The 20,960-nt window shown below is 33.7% G+C and overlaps 1 protein-coding gene across 5 annotated transcripts in view; it reads left to right on the top strand.

Moving 5' to 3' along the window:
• Window positions 1-20,960, top strand: part of LOC129973022 (uncharacterized) — a 202,414-nt gene that overhangs the window by 160,151 nt on the left and 21,303 nt on the right. For all 5 annotated transcript variants that reach the window (XM_056087367.1, XM_056087369.1, XM_056087368.1 and 2 more), the window contains one exon: window positions 4,474-4,533. In XM_056087367.1, coding sequence (XP_055943342.1) covers window positions 4,474-4,533 — 60 coding nt within the window. The remainder of the gene's footprint in view (window positions 1-4,473; window positions 4,534-20,960) is intronic.

The raw sequence follows: 20,960 nt of genomic DNA, 5'->3' as shown, positions 1-20,960 counted from the left end.
CACCGACGCGCCCCTCAGATATAAAGAGTCGAAGCTTCTTATATCTGAGATGGTGGTTGGTTTTCGACCTCCAGGTGGTACAGGAATTGTGGAAGTGGGCTACCTTCTACCAATGATAGAACGAGCTTTCCACGGGAATGATTGTACCGTGATCGGTGATGACCCATAGTAATCAATCTTAGTTCCTGCCAGTGATGTCGCGGCAATCCAGTCAGATTAATCCGTGTGCCTTAGTGGCGGGCCGGAGTGGTCAAATCATTGTATACCCACTGACATTCATCTTTAAGTTCAGTTCAATTAACACCCCGTTTTTAAGCAACAGCTCGGCTATATTGGGAGGGACCTTGTAATTTTGAACCACCGTCAGATGACGAGGATTGTTAGAGTTTTGACTCCCTCCGGTGGAGAAAAGGGGAAATTCTGTTCCCCTAACCAGATGTATTCGAGACGCCGACCCGGCGACATGTACATACTCTCTCTCCCGTCTTTTGTGTTGTGATGTGTTTGTGTGGTAGCTTAGAAATGTCCGTGTCCATATATGTGTGAAAATAAACCTATGAAAGTTCAACTCCTGCTTCGTCATTTATGGAATTGTCATGCACTGACTGAACAAGGATGACATCTAAGCTGGCCTCCCCCTCCCGAAGCTTTCGCATCACACCAGCGGAAGAGCTGTTGGTCCTAGTGGATTTAGGGTGCACCAAACCCGCTGACACGACTTTTCGTCGGTGAAATCGGGTCTTGAACCTGCAGCTCTCCGGTTCCCATGACGAGATCCTACCACCAGGCCGTTGTAAGTGGCATAGCGATATATGAAAGATCGTAAATTCGAGACCTAGTTCCACATAATATCCGAATTGTATACATCACTAATATATCTGGGATCCAGCAGCACTTTCTCTAATGCGTGGTGTACTTGTTAACGTAAAATATTGTACGATGTTTACATGGCATTGTTGGATATTCTCAATGTTGGATAATATTATGAAGATTGTAACAGTATTTCTGGACATTAATGTAGGGAATTCAATAGCGTAGCGAAGTTATATAATACCACGGTCAAAATATAACTTTCTCTCCCAATGACGGTATCATTTTTTCGCCCTTCGTCATTTGTTGCATTAAAAAATGAGATAAATGTGCAAATATTTTGTTACAATTGCACCTCCAAAGATTGGTGCTGGAGTATTTATACACCATCTTGCCCTTCTCCTCTGTTTTCTACGACAGTGGTAGGAGTTTTGCCGTTTCAGTTGCTGTCCTCTTTATCTGCCCACATTTCAAAATTACTATTTCCATCAAACTTCGATTATATTTAAAAAGGAAGATTGGTCTTACGGTCCAGTCTTTCTAAATGAGGAGATACCCATAGCATACCTTTACAAGATACCTTTTTGACATGTTGATAACTTTTTCTTCTGCAAGATCTTGCAGTTTCTTTGCGTTAGACAAATAACAATAATAAATCAGTAATAATCAATAGGTATGATAAAATATAACCTATCATTAATATCAAAATTAATTCAGATAAAAAATCTTTTCAAACTTGGGTTTTTAAAAATACCTGATGAATGATTTGTGTAATGTGCTATTTTCTGCCGCTTTCACTTCATTCATTTATGTTTAGTCCTTACGTTATTGTTTAAAATGTTATGCAATTTCGAATTGGCAGTTATTCATATGCCAACTTTGATCTTTTAAAAGGACATTTTATATTTTTTCTTTGACGTTTTCACTGTAAAACTGAGTGGTTTTATAGCCAAACTCCCGACATTCTGAGAGCTCAAAAGCTGATTTTTTTTTTAATGCATGCCATATTCTCACAGCCAAACAGTGATTTACTCGCCAGTTGGCATTTCAAAGACAGGATATTTGACTTTTATGCCTTCGTGAGCTTGATGTCGTTTGATTTATTGTATTTCAACATTACTCTTATTTTTTTTCACGAGTTAGTTATTGTTTTCATATTTTTTTTCCCTTCTAGCTATAAATTGCGTTTTAGTATAAAATAGTTTTTGCGAATGATATTTTATTTCAAATATCATTGTTTTGGCGGATTTACAACATTAAAAGCTTTAATGTAGTAATCTGCAACAAAACAACGCAGCAGGTCGCTATGCTGTTTATAAAAAATAATTTGAATAGAATTATATTTGAAAATGATTAAATTTAAAATTTATATTCATGGACGAGACTCTTCATTAGATAAAAGACTAAGTTGAAACTATAAACGGCATAACGACAACTAGTCGAATATTATATCATATTAATATCATTAATTTAGCTATGTCAGCCAATATTTATGAAATGCAAAACAAATGAAAATACTTTTTTAATTTATACTTACTCAATTCATGTAAACCCCCCGGGGGGGCACCACGAAATGAGGATAAGATGCTTCCTGCATGGTGGTTGGATCTCGCCACCCTGGAGGGTACACTAATAGGTGGGAGATCTGACTCCTCCCATCGATGACGGGACGTACTTCCTTCGGGGAGGGCTGTACCGTGGCCGGTGATGGCCCTTAAAACTCAACCACAGTTCCCGGCCATGTTGCTGTTGCTGCTCTCCGATCATTCAGTTTCTATGGTTTAAATCAGTGTGCCTTCGTGGCGGGTCGGAGAGTCAACTGAATTCATGTGGATCATTCTAATTAATGAAAAGAAATACCAGTTGGAGTGGTCACCTCGTAACTTTCTCGCATCCTTTGCAACAAAGATCTTATCTTATTTGATTATCTTAACATTTTTGTACCTTGGGTAAAGTCGCGAATGCCTAGCAGCATTGGCGAATAAATAGTTAGGAAATATTGATCTTTGGCACGAATCTAGCATTTTTTATGAATATTTTGTGAGAATAAGTATTTTGGACGCCTTTTCTCCAATAGGTTTTAACCAAAATTTGGCGAGGAACTACATTTGTGGTCATAAGATAGCATACCAAATTTTATTGATTCAAGTCCCTGCGTTTATGAGTTATTGTGTTTACATGCATGCGACAATGTACAAATCGACAGACGGACAGATTTGGTTCAAGATTTGATAAGAATCAACATTTTAAATGCTAAACATGCGTACCAAATTATTTTTTTTATCTAGCTCTTTACATTTGTAGCTGTCCTGAGCTCTTGTATTCGCGGACAAGACAATAACTTATAATAATTCGAATAAGCGAATATATAATTCGCTTGTAATACAGGCAGATGGATATAGTATCTCTAGTTGGATTTCGTTCAAAATTTGATATTAATTTAGAAATCGGGTCTGAAATCCATGTACCAAATTTTATCTGTCCAACTTAAAGCGCTTTTGAATTACCGTGTTTATAAAGCGACAGGCGAGAATTATGGTAAAAATGTTTTTGAACACGTGAAGATCTGACACGTGGAGATTCGTCAAAGTTTCGAGTTCAGTTTTATTATTATTTTTTTCAATTTTATTATTTGATTGCAATTCTTCCTATATACTTCTTATACGAGAAAGTAAAAATCTATATTTTTCGTTTGCCTACTTATATAAAGAAATCAATAGTTAAAAAAAATAGTGATCAAGACAAATATGAATTTTAATTATAAATTTTTTTTGAATATTGATAAATTTTTTTTCCTGTGAAAATATAAAACTAGTTTATCGATTAACTAATGAACCATGCTACAGTGATGTCTGCGAATCAGAAGATCAGCAGTTCGAGACCCAACTCAGTCACTATTTATGAGAACTCGATATATCTAAAAACTATTATTGTAAATCAAACGTTCGCACATTTATATAGTCTGGAAGTTCTAAGAATGGTATAGTAAAGTTTATAGTAATATACTCAAAAATCCTAGGTCCTATTGTTCCATATTAATCCTATCAGAGCCTGGCCTAGAGGTAGCGCGTCTTCCCCGTGATCTAGGCGTCCGGGTTCGAGTCCTGGTTCGGTCATGGTTGTTCTCTTCCTTATGTTCTCTCTGTGAGATGCGTGAATGAGCCCCCTTTCCCCCGGTAAAAAGGGGCTGTGCAAGCGAATGTGTGAGTTTCATCCTCATATGAGCTAGAAGTCGAACTTCTGCCCTCGGGTGCTCAGGGGTCTTTACCCTCAGAAGCTACCGCGCAAAAATTTAGCTTAAAATAGTCACACGACAAAAAAAAAAAAAAAAAAAAATCCTATCAGAATAAAATAAAATATAATTTAGTGGCTGTTACTAGTAGAATTTACATATTATCAAAAAGATGAAATTGAGGGTGTTTTTTTTCTAAAATTTCACAGTCATTAGAAAATCTTTATCAAAATTATCTTTATTAAAGTGTTATCATTAGAAAATCCTTTTTAAAAAATTACAATTATAAAGTATATGCGATTTATTGTTTTAATTTCTACTTCTACATGATGGTAACTGTTGAATTTCGCTAATTTATTTAAATATTTGGCGAATAAGAATAACTATTTTTATTAACAGTGTAATTAGAATACTTCTTTTTTGTATTCCAGGGCTAAAATCATGGTGTTTTCTACTTGTAATATGCGTGGGGAACTGTTTGCCTGATGGTGGTAAGTTTATTTTGAATGAAAAAATAAGTAATATTATGATTATCAAAGAAATTTGAGTAACATTTATGTTGTTAAAAAAGTGTCAAACGTATGGACAGTTAAAGTTACGATTGTGTAACAAAGAAAAAAAATATTCCAAATAGCAAAACTGTAACCATTCTCAAATTGAAATTAATCTTGTTAAATCTGGATCTATGTGGCATCTTAAAAAGATAACATTGCAGCATTGTTGTTCCAAATTTATTATAGTATCTTTTGAGATATGCAATATCTGGAAAGAAAATAGAACTTTTCACTACTGTACTGAGATATGGAATAAAGCTATATATTCCATTCAAATATAATTTTTGTAATATCAGTTATTACATTTTAAAGTAATAAAACACCACAATGTCAATTGTTGCATATATATTTTCATTAATACATTTCCTTTTTGTTGCTCCTGTATTATTTAATTTTTGTAATTTAATGGTAACTAAGACATTTAAATATTCAGCATATTTTAATTTATATTCAAAATGAAATTTTACAAATGTAGTGATTGATATTATATAAATATTTATGATACATTACAACGTATTTTATGCATTGCATTATAATTTACAAAATATGAATATTTAATGTCGCATGGATTTCCGAATGAAATGTATTAAATAAAAATAATCGTATTTTTCTTAATGAAATTATTTTGGAATTAATAAATAGCTATTTTTTTTTATTACGTTCAGTCAGAACAGAAAGTTCTTAGAGATAATATGATCTGAAATAAAATTAAGTAATTATAAATGATATAACTTTAATGATAAAAATAATGAATATAATAAAATATTATGTGTTACCTAATATTAAATTATCATATTAATAAGATCGATGCATATTTTAATTTGCTTTCTTTTTTTTAAAGTATTCTATAATGAACTTTATTATTTTTTTATTAAAATAACATTTTTTATATCCAGAATTCATTTATGAATGGAAAATTGTTCGATTAAGACTTAAATTGAAAATTATCACCAAATTCGTATAATTTTATAACTTTTCTTGATTATTTTATAACACTATAAAGTATGGAATCGGTATTCATTTATTAATCATGCATGGTAATATTAAAATATATTTAAAATGTCGCATAAAATTTTAAGAGATTTTTAAAGAATAATATGATTATGACACGAACATGATGTGACAAAAAAAATGAGCGAATTATGAAATAAAAACACATAATCCAATAAACTTAGAAGAACATTTGAATTAAAAATGAAAATTGTTTTAATCCAAACAGAAAAGCTAAAATAATATATAAATAATGAAAAGCAAACGATTATTTTTCCTTTTCGGTCATTAATTTTTAATCTTTTGAAATATTCCACGTTAGTTGGAAATAATGCGATGCAATAAAATTAAATTTCATGCGAAATGTTTTAAAATAAAACGATTAAAAATGTTTATTAGCTATTTATACATGATATCGAAATCTTTATTATTTTTCTTGAGAAAATTATTCAATTAATTTAGGTGAATCGATGTTATTGAAATGCTTTTTTCTTTATTCCACGAACAATAGTGCCATTATGTAATTTGTTTATTCTTCTTAAAAGTAATGCAAGACGATAAATTGAAATTTCGCGCGAAATTTTTTGAAGTAAAACAATTAAAACTGCTTATTAACAAATCGGAATTTTAATTATTTTTTCTTGGATTTTCCTTGAGGAAATTCTTTAATTAATTTTGGTGAATCAACATTATTTAAATGCTTTTCTTTACTTCATATATTGCCACTGTGCATTTTGTTTATTCAAACCGAACATCAGCAATAATTTTAGACACTTTTCAAGAAAGATTTTTTTTCTGAATGTGTTTTAATAAAGAATGCACTTTTGCGATCTTAAGCATTTCAGTTTGGGCCGCGTAGACCTGGAAGTGAAGTCTTGGCTTCGATAGCAGGGGGATCCAGATTTGAAAGCCAGTTCCATCGAAAAATCGTGTATTGACCTGACAGGTGTATTTTAAATCCTCCTTAAACAAATACTCTCAGAAGCACGAAGAAGGACGCTCCAGCTCAGATGCTTTTTTCGTCATCTGCCCATAGTTCAAATTTCAAAGTCCCTTAATGCTACTTTGAAATGAGAATTAAATATTTCAATAATGTCATAATATTTTTCTTTTGATACTAAATTTTACTATACATATTTCATTTATTAATACTAAAAGCTACCATGACATTAAATACATTGTTTACTTACATTAGTGTGACGCATACATTTTCATTTTTCAACATAAGTCTTCTTTCCTTCGCTACATATATTTAAATAAAAAAAAGTTCGGAACGTTCTTAAATTAGTTTCATAACGTTTATTTTTTCCTCCAAGAATGTTCTGTAATTAAACTGTTATAAATATCCTTAAAAGTGCTATAAATAAAATTGTGCCTAGGGGTATAAATTTTTCCATCATTATTTTGGAAAAGAAACATCTTTTTCGTATTTCTGCTTCAAAAGATAATCACCGAAAGTTAGCGATGCCTTGTAACTTGATTATTCTTTTGCATTTAAAACGCGTAAAACAAGTTTAATGATTTTAATAACGAACTTCCTTGAAAAAACATGCATAGAATGGATTGTTGGATTTTGCTTGTTGTATTTTTTTACAGCAAAGTTATTATTATTTTTTTTAATTATGCTATTCACGTTATATAGCTGTAGCATTATGAATGTTATGCAATAATAAAATGTTAGGTTGCTGCATTTTAAACAACATTATCTATCTCAATTTTCAAGATAACACAAATTAATTTTTTTTCAAAAAAAATTTCCTTTAAGTAACCAATATGGCGGACATGTTTTTATATCAATCTATCACGTGAGCTCGTACTAGATGCGAAAAAAAATATTTCACTTTCATCACTGATTAAGAAAAATTCGAATTTACTTCATCTTATAAAATTTAGAAAACTGGGATGGATAGAACTCTTCATTAACATATTTTCGACTGGTCACGAGTTAATTCTTATCGTCATGCCCAATGTAGCGACCGGACACGAATAAACTCGTGATCGATGCAGTTTTGTTTCGCGTCAGTCTCACTGCTGGGAGTTAGTAATAGTTGAGTTCAAACGAGTAGTCAAGGGAATTCTCTCCTGAGAGTTTTCTGAATGCTTTGCACTGTTTACTTATTAACGATTTGCTTCTTATATGCTGCTGCTTACGTCAACTGCTGTCTTATGTGTCCTTCGTCTGTATTTTGCTATTTGTGTTCCTGTGTTAGAATTGGCCCCATTGAGTTAGTGTTATGGAAAAAAACCATGTGAACTGATGACTCCTCATTCGAAATATGGAATTCTAGGCATGTGTAGCTAAATACATACATATAGTGGGAAATGAATTTTTCTTGATTTCAAGTGTAAGAAGACTATGAAGCTCTTCGTCTGTATTTTGCTATTTGTGTCCCTGTGTTAGAATTGGCCCCATTGGATCAGTGTTATGGAAAAAACCATGTGAACTGATGACTCCTCGTTCTAAATATGGGATTGTAGGCATGTGTAGCTAAATACATACATATAGTGGGAAATGAATTTTTCCTGATTTCAAGTGTAAGAAGACTATGAAGCTCTTCGTCTGTATTTTGTCATTTGTGTCCCTGTGTTAGAATTGGCCCCATTGAGTTGGTGTTATGGAAAAAACCCATGTGAACTGATGACTCCTCATTCGAAATATGGGATTGTAGGCATGTGTAGCTAAATACATACATATAGTGGGAAATGAATTTTTCTTGATTTCAAGTGTAAGAAGACTATGAAGCTCTTCGTCTGTATTTTGCTATTTGTGTCCCTGTGTTAGAATTGGCCCCATTGAGTTGGTGTTATGGAAAAAACCCATGTGAACTGATGACTCCTCATTCGAAATATGGGATTGTAGGCATGTGTAGCTAAATACATACATATAGTGGGAAATGAATTTTTCTTGATTTCAAGTGTAAGAAGACTATGAAGCTCTTCGTCTGTATTTTGCTATTTGTGTCCCTGTGTTAGAATTGGCCCCATTGGATCAGTGTTATGGAAAAAACCATGTGAACTGATGACTCCTCATTCGAAATATGGAATTCTAGGCATGTGTAGCTAAATACATACATATAGTGGGAAATGAATTTTTCTTGATTTCAAGTGTAAGAAGACTATGAAGCCCTTCGTCTGTATTTTGTCATTTGTGTCCCTGTGTTAGAATTGGCCCCATTGAGTTGGTGTTATGGAAAAAACCCATGTGAACTGATGACTCCTCATTCGAAATATGGGATTGTAGGCATGTGTAGCTAAATACATACATATAGTGGGAAATGAATTTTTCTTGATTTCAAGTGTAAGAAGACTATGAAGCTCTTCGTCTGTATTTTGCTATTTGTGTCCCTGTGTTAGAATTGGCCCCATTGGATCAGTGTTATGGAAAAAACCATGTGAACTGATGACTCCTCGTTCTAAATATGGGATTGTAGGCATGTGTAGCTAAATACATACATATAGTGGGAAATGAATTTTTCTTGATTTCAAGTGTAAGAAGACTATGAAGCCCTTCGTCTGTATTTTGTCATTTGTGTCCCTGTGTTAGAATTGGCCCCATTGAGTTGGTGTTATGGAAAAAACCCATGTGAACTGATGACTCCTCATTCGAAATATGGGATTGTAGGCATGTGTAGCTAAATACATACATATAGTGGGAAATGAATTTTTCTTGATTTCAAGTGTAAGAAGACTATGAAGCTCTTCGTCTGTATTTTGCTATTTGTGTCCCTGTGTTAGAATTGGCCCCATTGAGTTGGTGTTATGGAAAAAACCCATGTGAACTGATGACTCCTCGTTCTAAATATGGGATTGTAGGCATGTGTAGCTAAATACATACATATAGTGGGAAATGAATTTTTCTTGATTTCAAGTGTAAGAAGACTATGAAGCCCTTCGTCTGTATTTTGTCATTTGTGTCCCTGTGTTAGAATTGGCCCCATTGAGTTGGTGTTATGGAAAAAACCCATGTGAACTGATGACTCCTCATTCGAAATATGGGATTGTAGGCATGTGTAGCTAAATACATACATATAGTGGGAAATGAATTTTTCTTGATTTCAAGTGTAAGAAGACTATGAAGCTCTTCGTCTGTATTTTGCTATTTGTGTCCCTGTGTTAGAATTGGCCCCATTGAGTTGGTGTTATGGAAAAAACCCATGTGAACTGATGACTCCTCATTCGAAATATGGGATTGTAGGCATGTGTAGCTAAATACATACATATAGTGGGAAATGAATTTTTCTTGATTTCAAGTGTAAGAAGACTATGAAGCTCTTCGTCTGTATTTTGCTATTTGTGTCCCTGTGTTAGAATTGGCCCCATTGAGTTGGTGTTATGGAAAAAACCCATGTGAACTGATGACTCCTCATTCGAAATATGGGATTGTAGGCATGTGTAGCTAAATACATACATATAGTGGGAAATGAATTTTTCTTGATTTCAAGTGTAAGAAGACTATGAAGCCCTTCGTCTGTATTTTGTCATTTGTGTCCCTGTGTTAGAATTGGCCCCATTGAGTTGGTGTTATGGAAAAAACCCATGTGAACTGATGACTCCTCGTTCTAAATATGGGATTGTAGGCATGTGTAGCTAAATACATACATATAGTGGGAAATGAATTTTTCTTGATTTCAAGTGTAAGAAGACTATGAAGCTCTTCGTCTGTATTTTGCTATTTGTGTCCCTGTGTTAGAATTGGCCCCATTGAGTTGGTGTTATGGAAAAAACCCATGTGAACTGATGACTCCTCATTCGAAATATGGGATTGTAGGCATGTGTAGCTAAATACATACATATAGTGGGAAATGAATTTTTCTTGATTTCAAGTGTAAGAAGACTATGAAGCTCTTCGTCTGTATTTTGCTATTTGTGTCCCTGTGTTAGAATTGGCCCCATTGAGTTGGTGTTATGGAAAAAACCCATGTGAACTGATGACTCCTCGTTCTAAATATGGGATTGTAGGCATGTGTAGCTAAATACATACATATAGTGGGAAATGAATTTTTCTTGATTTCAAGTGTAAGAAGACTATGAAGCCCTTCGTCTGTATTTTGTCATTTGTGTCCCTGTGTTAGAATTGGCCCCATTGAGTTGGTGTTATGGAAAAAACCCATGTGAACTGATGACTCCTCATTCGAAATATGGGATTGTAGGCATGTGTAGCTAAATACATACATATAGTGGGAAATGAATTTTTCTTGATTTCAAGTGTAAGAAGACTATGAAGCTCTTCGTCTGTATTTTGCTATTTGTGTCCCTGTGTTAGAATTGGCCCCATTGGATCAGTGTTATGGAAAAAACCATGTGAACTGATGACTCCTCGTTCTAAATATGGGATTGTAGGCATGTGTAGCTAAATACATACATATAGTGGGAAATGAATTTTTCTTGATTTCAAGTGTAAGAAGACTATGAAGCTCTTCGTCTGTATTTTGCTATTTGTGTCCCTGTGTTAGAATTGGCCCCATTGGATCAGTGTTATGGAAAAAACCATGTGAACTGATGACTCCTCGTTCTAAATATGGGATTGTAGGCATGTGTAGCTAAATACATACATATAGTGGGAAATGAATTTTTCTTGATTTCAAGTGTAAGAAGACTATGAAGCTCTTCGTCTGTATTTTGTCATTTGTGTCCCTGTGTTAGAATTGGCCCCATTGAGTTGGTGTTATGGAAAAAACCCATGTGAACTGATGACTCCTCGTTCTAAATATGGGATTGTAGGCATGTGTAGCTAAATACATACATATAGTGGGAAATGAATTTTTCTTGATTTCAAGTGTAAGAAGACTATGAAGCTCTTCGTCTGTATTTTGCTATTTGTGTCCCTGTGTTAGAATTGGCCCCATTGAGTTGGTGTTATGGAAAAAACCCATGTGAACTGATGACTCCTCATTCGAAATATGGGATTGTAGGCATGTGTAGCTAAATACATACATATAGTGGGAAATGAATTTTTCTTGATTTCAAGTGTAAGAAGACTATGAAGCTCTTCGTCTGTATTTTGCTATTTGTGTCCCTGTGTTAGAATTGGCCCCATTGGATCAGTGTTATGGAAAAAACCCATGTGAACTGATGACTCCTCATTCGAAATATGGGATTGTAGGCATGTGTAGCTAAATACATACATATAGTGGGAAATGAATTTTTCTTGATTTCAAGTGTAAGAAGACTATGAAGCTCTTCGTCTGTATTTTGCTATTTGTGTCCCTGTGTTAGAATTGGCCCCATTGGATCAGTGTTATGGAAAAAACCCATGTGAACTGATGACTCCTCATTCGAAATATGGGATTGTAGGCATGTGTAGCTAAATACATACATATAGTGGGAAATGAATTTTTCTTGATTTCAAGTGTAAGAAGACTATGAAGCTCTTCGTCTGTATTTTGTCATTTGTGTCCCTGTGTTAGAATTGGCCCCATTGAGTTGGTGTTATGGAAAAAACCCATGTGAACTGATGACTCCTCGTTCTAAATATGGGATTGTAGGCATGTGTAGCTAAATACATACATATAGTGGGAAATGAATTTTTCTTGATTTCAAGTGTAAGAAGACTATGAAGCTCTTCGTCTGTATTTTGTCATTTGTGTCCCTGTGTTAGAATTGGCCCCATTGAGTTGGTGTTATGGAAAAAACCCATGTGAACTGATGACTCCTCGTTCTAAATATGGGATTGTAGGCATGTGTAGCTAAATACATACATATAGTGGGAAATGAATTTTTCTTGATTTCAAGTGTAAGAAGACTATGAAGCTCTTCGTCTGTATTTTGCTATTTGTGTCCCTGTGTTAGAATTGGCCCCATTGGATCAGTGTTATGGAAAAAACCATGTGAACTGATGACTCCTCATTCGAAATATGGGATTGTAGGCATGTGTAGCTAAATACATACATATAGTGGGAAATGAATTTTTCTTGATTTCAAGTGTAAGAAGACTATGAAGCTCTTCGTCTGTATTTTGCTATTTGTGTCCCTGTGTTAGAATTGGCCCCATTGGATCAGTGTTATGGAAAAAACCCATGTGAACTGATGACTCCTCATTCGAAATATGGGATTGTAGGCATGTGTAGCTAAATACATACATATAGTGGGAAATGAATTTTTCTTGATTTCAAGTGTAAGAAGACTATGAAGCTCTTCGTCTGTATTTTGCTATTTGTGTCCCTGTGTTAGAATTGGCCCCATTGGATCAGTGTTATGGAAAAAACCCATGTGAACTGATGACTCCTCATTCGAAATATGGGATTGTAGGCATGTGTAGCTAAATACATACATATAGTGGGAAATGAATTTTTCTTGATTTCAAGTGTAAGAAGACTATGAAGCTCTTCGTCTGTATTTTGCTATTTGTGTCCCTGTGTTAGAATTGGCCCCATTGGATCAGTGTTATGGAAAAAACCCATGTGAACTGATGACTCCTCATTCGAAATATGGGATTGTAGGCATGTGTAGCTAAATACATACATATAGTGGGAAATGAATTTTTCTTGATTTCAAGTGTAAGAAGACTATGAAGCTCTTCGTCTGTATTTTGTCATTTGTGTCCCTGTGTTAGAATTGGCCCCATTGAGTTGGTGTTATGGAAAAAACCCATGTGAACTGATGACTCCTCGTTCTAAATATGGGATTGTAGGCATGTGTAGCTAAATACATACATATAGTGGGAAATGAATTTTTCTTGATTTCAAGTGTAAGAAGACTATGAAGCTCTTCGTCTGTATTTTGCTATTTGTGTCCCTGTGTTAGAATTGGCCCCATTGAGTTGGTGTTATGGAAAAAACCCATGTGAACTGATGACTCCTCGTTCTAAATATGGGATTGTAGGCATGTGTAGCTAAATACATACATATAGTGGGAAATGAATTTTTCTTGATTTCAAGTGTAAGAAGACTATGAAGCTCTTCGTCTGTATTTTGTCATTTGTGTCCCTGTGTTAGAATTGGCCCCATTGAGTTGGTGTTATGGAAAAAACCCATGTGAACTGATGACTCCTCGTTCTAAATATGGGATTGTAGGCATGTGTAGCTAAATACATACATATAGTGGGAAATGAATTTTTCTTGATTTCAAGTGTAAGAAGACTATGAAGCTCTTCGTCTGTATTTTGTCATTTGTGTCCCTGTGTTAGAATTGGCCCCATTGAGTTGGTGTTATGGAAAAAACCCATGTGAACTGATGACTCCTCGTTCTAAATATGGGATTGTAGGCATGTGTAGCTAAATACATACATATAGTGGGAAATGAATTTTTCTTGATTTCAAGTGTAAGAAGACTATGAAGCTCTTCGTCTGTATTTTGCTATTTGTGTCCCTGTGTTAGAATTGGCCCCATTGGATCAGTGTTATGGAAAAAACCCATGTGAACTGATGACTCCTCATTCGAAATATGGGATTGTAGGCATGTGTAGCTAAATACATACATATAGTGGGAAATGAATTTTTCTTGATTTCAAGTGTAAGAAGACTATGAAGCTCTTCGTCTGTATTTTGCTATTTGTGTCCCTGTGTTAGAATTGGCCCCATTGGATCAGTGTTATGGAAAAAACCCATGTGAACTGATGACTCCTCATTCGAAATATGGGATTGTAGGCATGTGTAGCTAAATACATACATATAGTGGGAAATGAATTTTTCTTGATTTCAAGTGTAAGAAGACTATGAAGCTCTTCGTCTGTATTTTGTCATTTGTGTCCCTGTGTTAGAATTGGCCCCATTGAGTTGGTGTTATGGAAAAAACCCATGTGAACTGATGACTCCTCGTTCTAAATATGGGATTGTAGGCATGTGTAGCTAAATACATACATATAGTGGGAAATGAATTTTTCTTGATTTCAAGTGTAAGAAGACTATGAAGCTCTTCGTCTGTATTTTGTCATTTGTGTCCCTGTGTTAGAATTGGCCCCATTGAGTTGGTGTTATGGAAAAAACCCATGTGAACTGATGACTCCTCGTTCTAAATATGGGATTGTAGGCATGTGTAGCTAAATACATACATATAGTGGGAAATGAATTTTTCTTGATTTCAAGTGTAAGAAGACTATGAAGCTCTTCGTCTGTATTTTGCTATTTGTGTCCCTGTGTTAGAATTGGCCCCATTGGATCAGTGTTATGGAAAAAACCATGTGAACTGATGACTCCTCATTCGAAATATGGGATTGTAGGCATGTGTAGCTAAATACATACATATAGTGGGAAATGAATTTTTCTTGATTTCAAGTGTAAGAAGACTATGAAGCTCTTCGTCTGTATTTTGCTATTTGTGTCCCTGTGTTAGAATTGGCCCCATTGGATCAGTGTTATGGAAAAAACCCATGTGAACTGATGACTCCTCATTCGAAATATGGGATTGTAGGCATGTGTAGCTAAATACATACATATAGTGGGAAATGAATTTTTCTTGATTTCAAGTGTAAGAAGACTATGAAGCTCTTCGTCTGTATTTTGCTATTTGTGTCCCTGTGTTAGAATTGGCCCCATTGGATCAGTGTTATGGAAAAAACCCATGTGAACTGATGACTCCTCATTCGAAATATGGGATTGTAGGCATGTGTAGCTAAATACATACATATAGTGGGAAATGAATTTTTCTTGATTTCAAGTGTAAGAAGACTATGAAGCTCTTCGTCTGTATTTTGCTATTTGTGTCCCTGTGTTAGAATTGGCCCCATTGGATCAGTGTTATGGAAAAAACCCATGTGAACTGATGACTCCTCATTCGAAATATGGGATTGTAGGCATGTGTAGCTAAATACATACATATAGTGGGAAATGAATTTTTCTTGATTTCAAGTGTAAGAAGACTATGAAGCTCTTCGTCTGTATTTTGTCATTTGTGTCCCTGTGTTAGAATTGGCCCCATTGAGTTGGTGTTATGGAAAAAACCCATGTGAACTGATGACTCCTCGTTCTAAATATGGGATTGTAGGCATGTGTAGCTAAATACATACATATAGTGGGAAATGAATTTTTCTTGATTTCAAGTGTAAGAAGACTATGAAGCTCTTCGTCTGTATTTTGTCATTTGTGTCCCTGTGTTAGAATTGGCCCCATTGAGTTGGTGTTATGGAAAAAACCCATGTGAACTGATGACTCCTCGTTCTAAATATGGGATTGTAGGCATGTGTAGCTAAATACATACATATAGTGGGAAATGAATTTTTCTTGATTTCAAGTGTAAGAAGACTATGAAGCTCTTCGTCTGTATTTTGCTATTTGTGTCCCTGTGTTAGAATTGGCCCCATTGAGTTGGTGTTATGGAAAAAACCCATGTGAACTGATGACTCCTCGTTCTAAATATGGGATTGTAGGCATGTGTAGCTAAATACATACATATAGTGGGAAATGAATTTTTCTTGATTTCAAGTGTAAGAAGACTATGAAGCTCTTCGTCTGTATTTTGTCATTTGTGTCCCTGTGTTAGAATTGGCCCCATTGAGTTGGTGTTATGGAAAAAACCCATGTGAACTGATGACTCCTCGTTCTAAATATGGGATTGTAGGCATGTGTAGCTAAATACATACATATAGTGGGAAATGAATTTTTCTTGATTTCAAGTGTAAGAAGACTATGAAGATTGCACTTTTACTTTTTACTTATTATTACTTTTATTACTTTTTACTTATTAGATTTTGACGGACCTCTATGTTTTAGACCTTTCTGAATTCGTGGAACATATTTTTGGAAAATGCCTGCCTATCTGTCTGTCTGTGAAAAAGATAACTCAAAGACGCTTTGAGCTAGATGGTTCAAATTTAGTAAATGGTCTTTACATTCAAATTTGTAGATTTATCAAATTTGGGGCAAAGTTTGCTTTGAAAAAGTCTGTCTGTCCGGCATTTCGAATAAACACTATAACTATTCAGTGCACAGAGATAACATCTATCGAATTTCGAGCCAAATCTAACATGGGACTGACCATCTATAAGTCTGTATTTCAGAAACTTGTAAACGCTGTAACCCAAAAGTAGCGATGTCTTAAATATATCAAAATTTCTTGTGATTTTGTGAGTGCAAATGTAGTTCTGCGTCAAATTTTTTGTTTCAATCGGTTTAGAAAAACATATTTAAATTACAAATTCGACCTTTGTATACTGGTAACCGCATAATTAGCGCCAAAGGTTAAAGATTTTAATGGGATTTATTATAAGACGACTAAGAATTTTAGATGCGTTAACTTAATTGAGATTAATTAGTTTTTAATATTTCATATCCGTGTCCCGTCAATTAAAAACGCATTTGTTTATTTCCCGTGTTTTCCATCTTCTTGTTTCTTTCCTTTTTTTCTCGCGCAATCGTGAGAGAGATCATTCATATGATTAATGCTTTAGTATATTAAAACTTATCTTTAAAGAAATACACACAAAAAATTCTTCAAAGGATTTTGATGCAAAATGAAAGGGTAATTAATTGTATTTGCATAAAAAGACTACACAGATAAAGCATTTATTCACTTTAAATGCAGGTTGTCCAGAAAAGGATTGATAGTTTTCAGAAAGGACAAGTAAACCAACTATGTCAGTTATTTTAGTTATTCTTGTAAATTAATGAATAATAGAATTTTATGTTTAATTAACTTTTTGTTTTAGTACCAAATATCAACGACAAATGCCTTTCTGGCTTTGGGCGCTTTTAATGATTGGAAAAACAATTGGAATTTGACAATGAGTCCTTACTCCAAAGATTATTTATAGGTCATTACATTCAACAGAAACATGATTGGTCTATTGTTGCAGGAGATACAGTTAATTCATAACCATATATCAATGCAATTCACATAGTCTTTCAAATGACCACCAACAATAATTGGTGGTCACTTGAAGTTTAATTTATGCAAGACATTCTAAGCATTATCAGGTTTTTTTCTATCCTGCAAGAATATTTTAATGCACGCTTCATTGCATTAGTTCTACCCATAATTCGCCACCATCTTAATTCATCTTTCCTTTTTGTAGAGTCATTTAAAAATGTAGTATATAAACAAAATTCTATTCTAAAGAATGTTCCAAAAATTAACCCAAGGTTTGAATTTGCCTCCATTCGTGCAGCAAAGTGTTGGCAAACCTATTAAAAAGCCATTTGACAACTGATAGTTTAGGGTTAATAAAAATGGTGTATTACATGATAGAACAACATGTTTTTTTTTGTTGAACAATATTTCAAGAATAAAGAAAGTCTGGCGGCCACAGTTCGAAAGTCTGAGAACTGGCCTTCTAGTGTGGTGAATAGCTTATAAGCCAGTTAACAACTACCCGAGCAATTGCTTTTGTATCGTAGTCTTGTTACTGGGCTGCGAACCATAAGGTCCCAGGTTCTATCCTCGCTCCTAACAATCCGTCACATTGGTGACCCGGACGTGATTCTTCAACCTTCGTACAGCTGTTGTGGCGCCATCTACCCACAGCAAACCAAAGTCGTCAGATTCACTTGATGCAGCAACACAAAGCCGTCAGACTCACTTGACGCAGCAACATCAACCACTCACCCACACGCGCTCGCCATAACGCTTGGCGCTACTCAAATGGGTGCAGACGCATTAGAATCAACAGCTAATACATCACCAATCAACAGCCATATCGTTCGTCTCGCCTCCGACTCACTGGAGGGACAGTCTGTGGTGAATAGGCTTATAAGCCAATTAACAACTACGCTACCCAAGCAATTGCTTGTGCATCGTGGTCATGTTACAGGGCTGCGAACCATGAGGTCCAGGTTCTATCCAGGCTCATACCAATCTACCACACTAGATCGTGTGATGTAACATCATTGGATTTTTTTTTATGGGATTAGTTGAAGTGAAAGATCTATGCCAACAAGCTCACAGGCACGCGTGCATTGAAGAAGGAAATTCAACACTACATCAATGAAATTCATTCAGATTTATGCGAAATGGTCATGGAAAATTTCGACAAAAAAGTACGCATGTGCCAGCAAAGCCGTGGAGGCCATTTGCCCTATGTTTTATTCCATACATAACCCTATTCTGTGTACTTGACGATTCAATAAAAAAATGTTAAAGAAAAAAACTGTTTTTTTATTTAATTCAAATCTTGAGTTAACACATTGTTCTATCGTGTAAACCTCCGCTTTTACTAATCTTAAACTATCAGATGCCAAATGTTTTTAATAGGGTTGCCAACACTTTACTGCACGAATGGTGGCAAATTCAAATCTTGCGTTAATTTTGGGGCAACTTTTATTTGTTTCACTAATGAAATTCATTCAAAACATGTGAGTATGTCTATGTATACGTAATCTTAATTTTCTAAATAATTTGATATTATGTGGGGTTTTTTGATTTCATGGTAGTTTCCTGGATTTTGAAATAGAGATGGAATCTCTTTCAAGTTTTAGGTCACTATAAACATTATTCGTCCTATAATTCAAAAAAAAAAAAAAAAAAATCGCGTTCCATTTTAAGCAAAAACTATTCTTTGCTAAAAATACATTTTTCTCAAGAAGCATAGAATTACCCTTAAAAAATATTTTGCTGTCTTCTTTAGTTACTCTTGTTAAAAGCCTTTTACTGAGGCAAACATATTATATGAAAAAACTTTTCTTCTATCGTAATAGAAATATAAATTTTGAGATAAATCATCAGCACTTGGCTATAAAATTTCTCAAAAAAATTTTTTTTTTTCTGTTCTTTATAAGAAATTTGATATTATGCCATATGATCGTATAACCTGATATTTTAGGTTCCAGGCTGTGAAATTTTTATAGGAATGAAATAAGGGAGAGAAAAAGTGGATGGTATGAAGAAAATTATCCTGCGAAAGTGCAGCATTTGGGAATGGGATATCTCTATTGGGGTAGGGTATCATAGCGATCACGTCTACTTCTTAAAAGGATATGTATGTCGCTGCGTAAAAAGCTTCCGATAGTTATAATGCAGAACCTGTGCCGGCACGTGTAGCTTCTATCCAGTTTTTTTTCCCCCTTCCTTTCAGAATATGAAAAAGGATTCCTGTTGGAAGTTCTTATAGAAACGGTCATAAAGAAAAATAATAATATAATAAAAGTCAGAGAAAGTTGCAAAATGAAAGCAGATTGAAGATGTAGAAAGGAAAAAAATAATCAGCAGCAACTTAATGCTTTATAGATTTTTTTAATTATTGCATAGGATTAATTTTAATGTAAAGAAAATTCTAAAGATTCTAAAAAAGTAAATAGTTTATTTTTTTTATCAAAAATATTTATTTTATGTTCTTTGAAAAATTAATCCAAGTTATGACGAAGAATTATCGTTTGCAACTTTTAAATAATTGGTTCTGGTATTAAAATAATCCATTGCGAAATTATTTTAACTTTATAAAGAACATTCATTTCAAAATATTGAAAATTTATCAAAAATATTTTATTCGATGTTTTTTAAAGAATTATTTCGAATTATAAGAAAGAATTGTCATTTGCTACTTTGAATAAGTTAATTAATTTTCATGGCAAAAAGAGAATTCATTCAAAATAATGAAAATTTATTAAATTTATTTCCTTCGATATTTTTTGAAAAGTTACTTCTGTGATAATAATGAATTCTCGTTTAAAATTCTAAATAAAACAAGCCTTATTTTTAAAATTCTCGAATTTTGTTTTTAAAATTTTTAATTTGTCATAAATAAAATATTATTTCCATTTCAAGCAATAAAAGCGTTTCGTTTTGCAAACGATTTCTCATTTTGGTCGAATACAGTATTGGTTAACCAAATTAAAGTTAAATTTAATTCTTAGCTATTATTTTCTCTTTCCGTAGCTGTTATATTTTCATTTTATCTTTAAAATATAATAAAGATAGAAAGCGCAATCGAGTTATTTTAATCTAAAATAAAAATAAACAAAAATTGAATTCATTATAAGGATTAAAATCGCATTTTAAAAATTTACAACTAAATATTTGACACAAGTAAATAATTGTCGATGGTTAAATAAAAAGTCACAAGATTAGGTATTATACAAATTATATCATGGAAGCAAATTATTTTTCAAATTTTTATAGTTTAAAAACAAATTCACATATTTTGCTAAGTATCTTATTTACATTTTGCATTCTTTGGCAAGACACTTGTTTTATTTATATGATGCACAGAGACCATTATCAATGGCAACAAGAGGTGTTTTTAATGCAAGTCTGATTTGATACAACTGGTTTCATACTTGATACCTTTTCAACTGTAGAAAAATTGCAAGGGAAAAACATTTTTGTTTGTGATATTCTTACATTTATGTATTAACATATGACAGTCTATAGTAAAGAGATAAAAAAAAAAAGGTTATTTTATTTAGTTTTAATTGCGTTTATTAATGCAAGAGCAATTTATATACACTGGTGTGCAAAACTTACGCAACACGTGCTTTTTTTTGTCATATCTCCACGAGAAATCATCT

This window comes from Argiope bruennichi, chromosome 6 (genome assembly GCF_947563725.1).
Source record: "Argiope bruennichi chromosome 6, qqArgBrue1.1, whole genome shotgun sequence".
NCBI lineage: Eukaryota > Metazoa > Arthropoda > Arachnida > Araneae > Araneidae > Argiope > Argiope bruennichi.
This window is presented reverse-complemented; position numbering and strand designations above follow the sequence as displayed.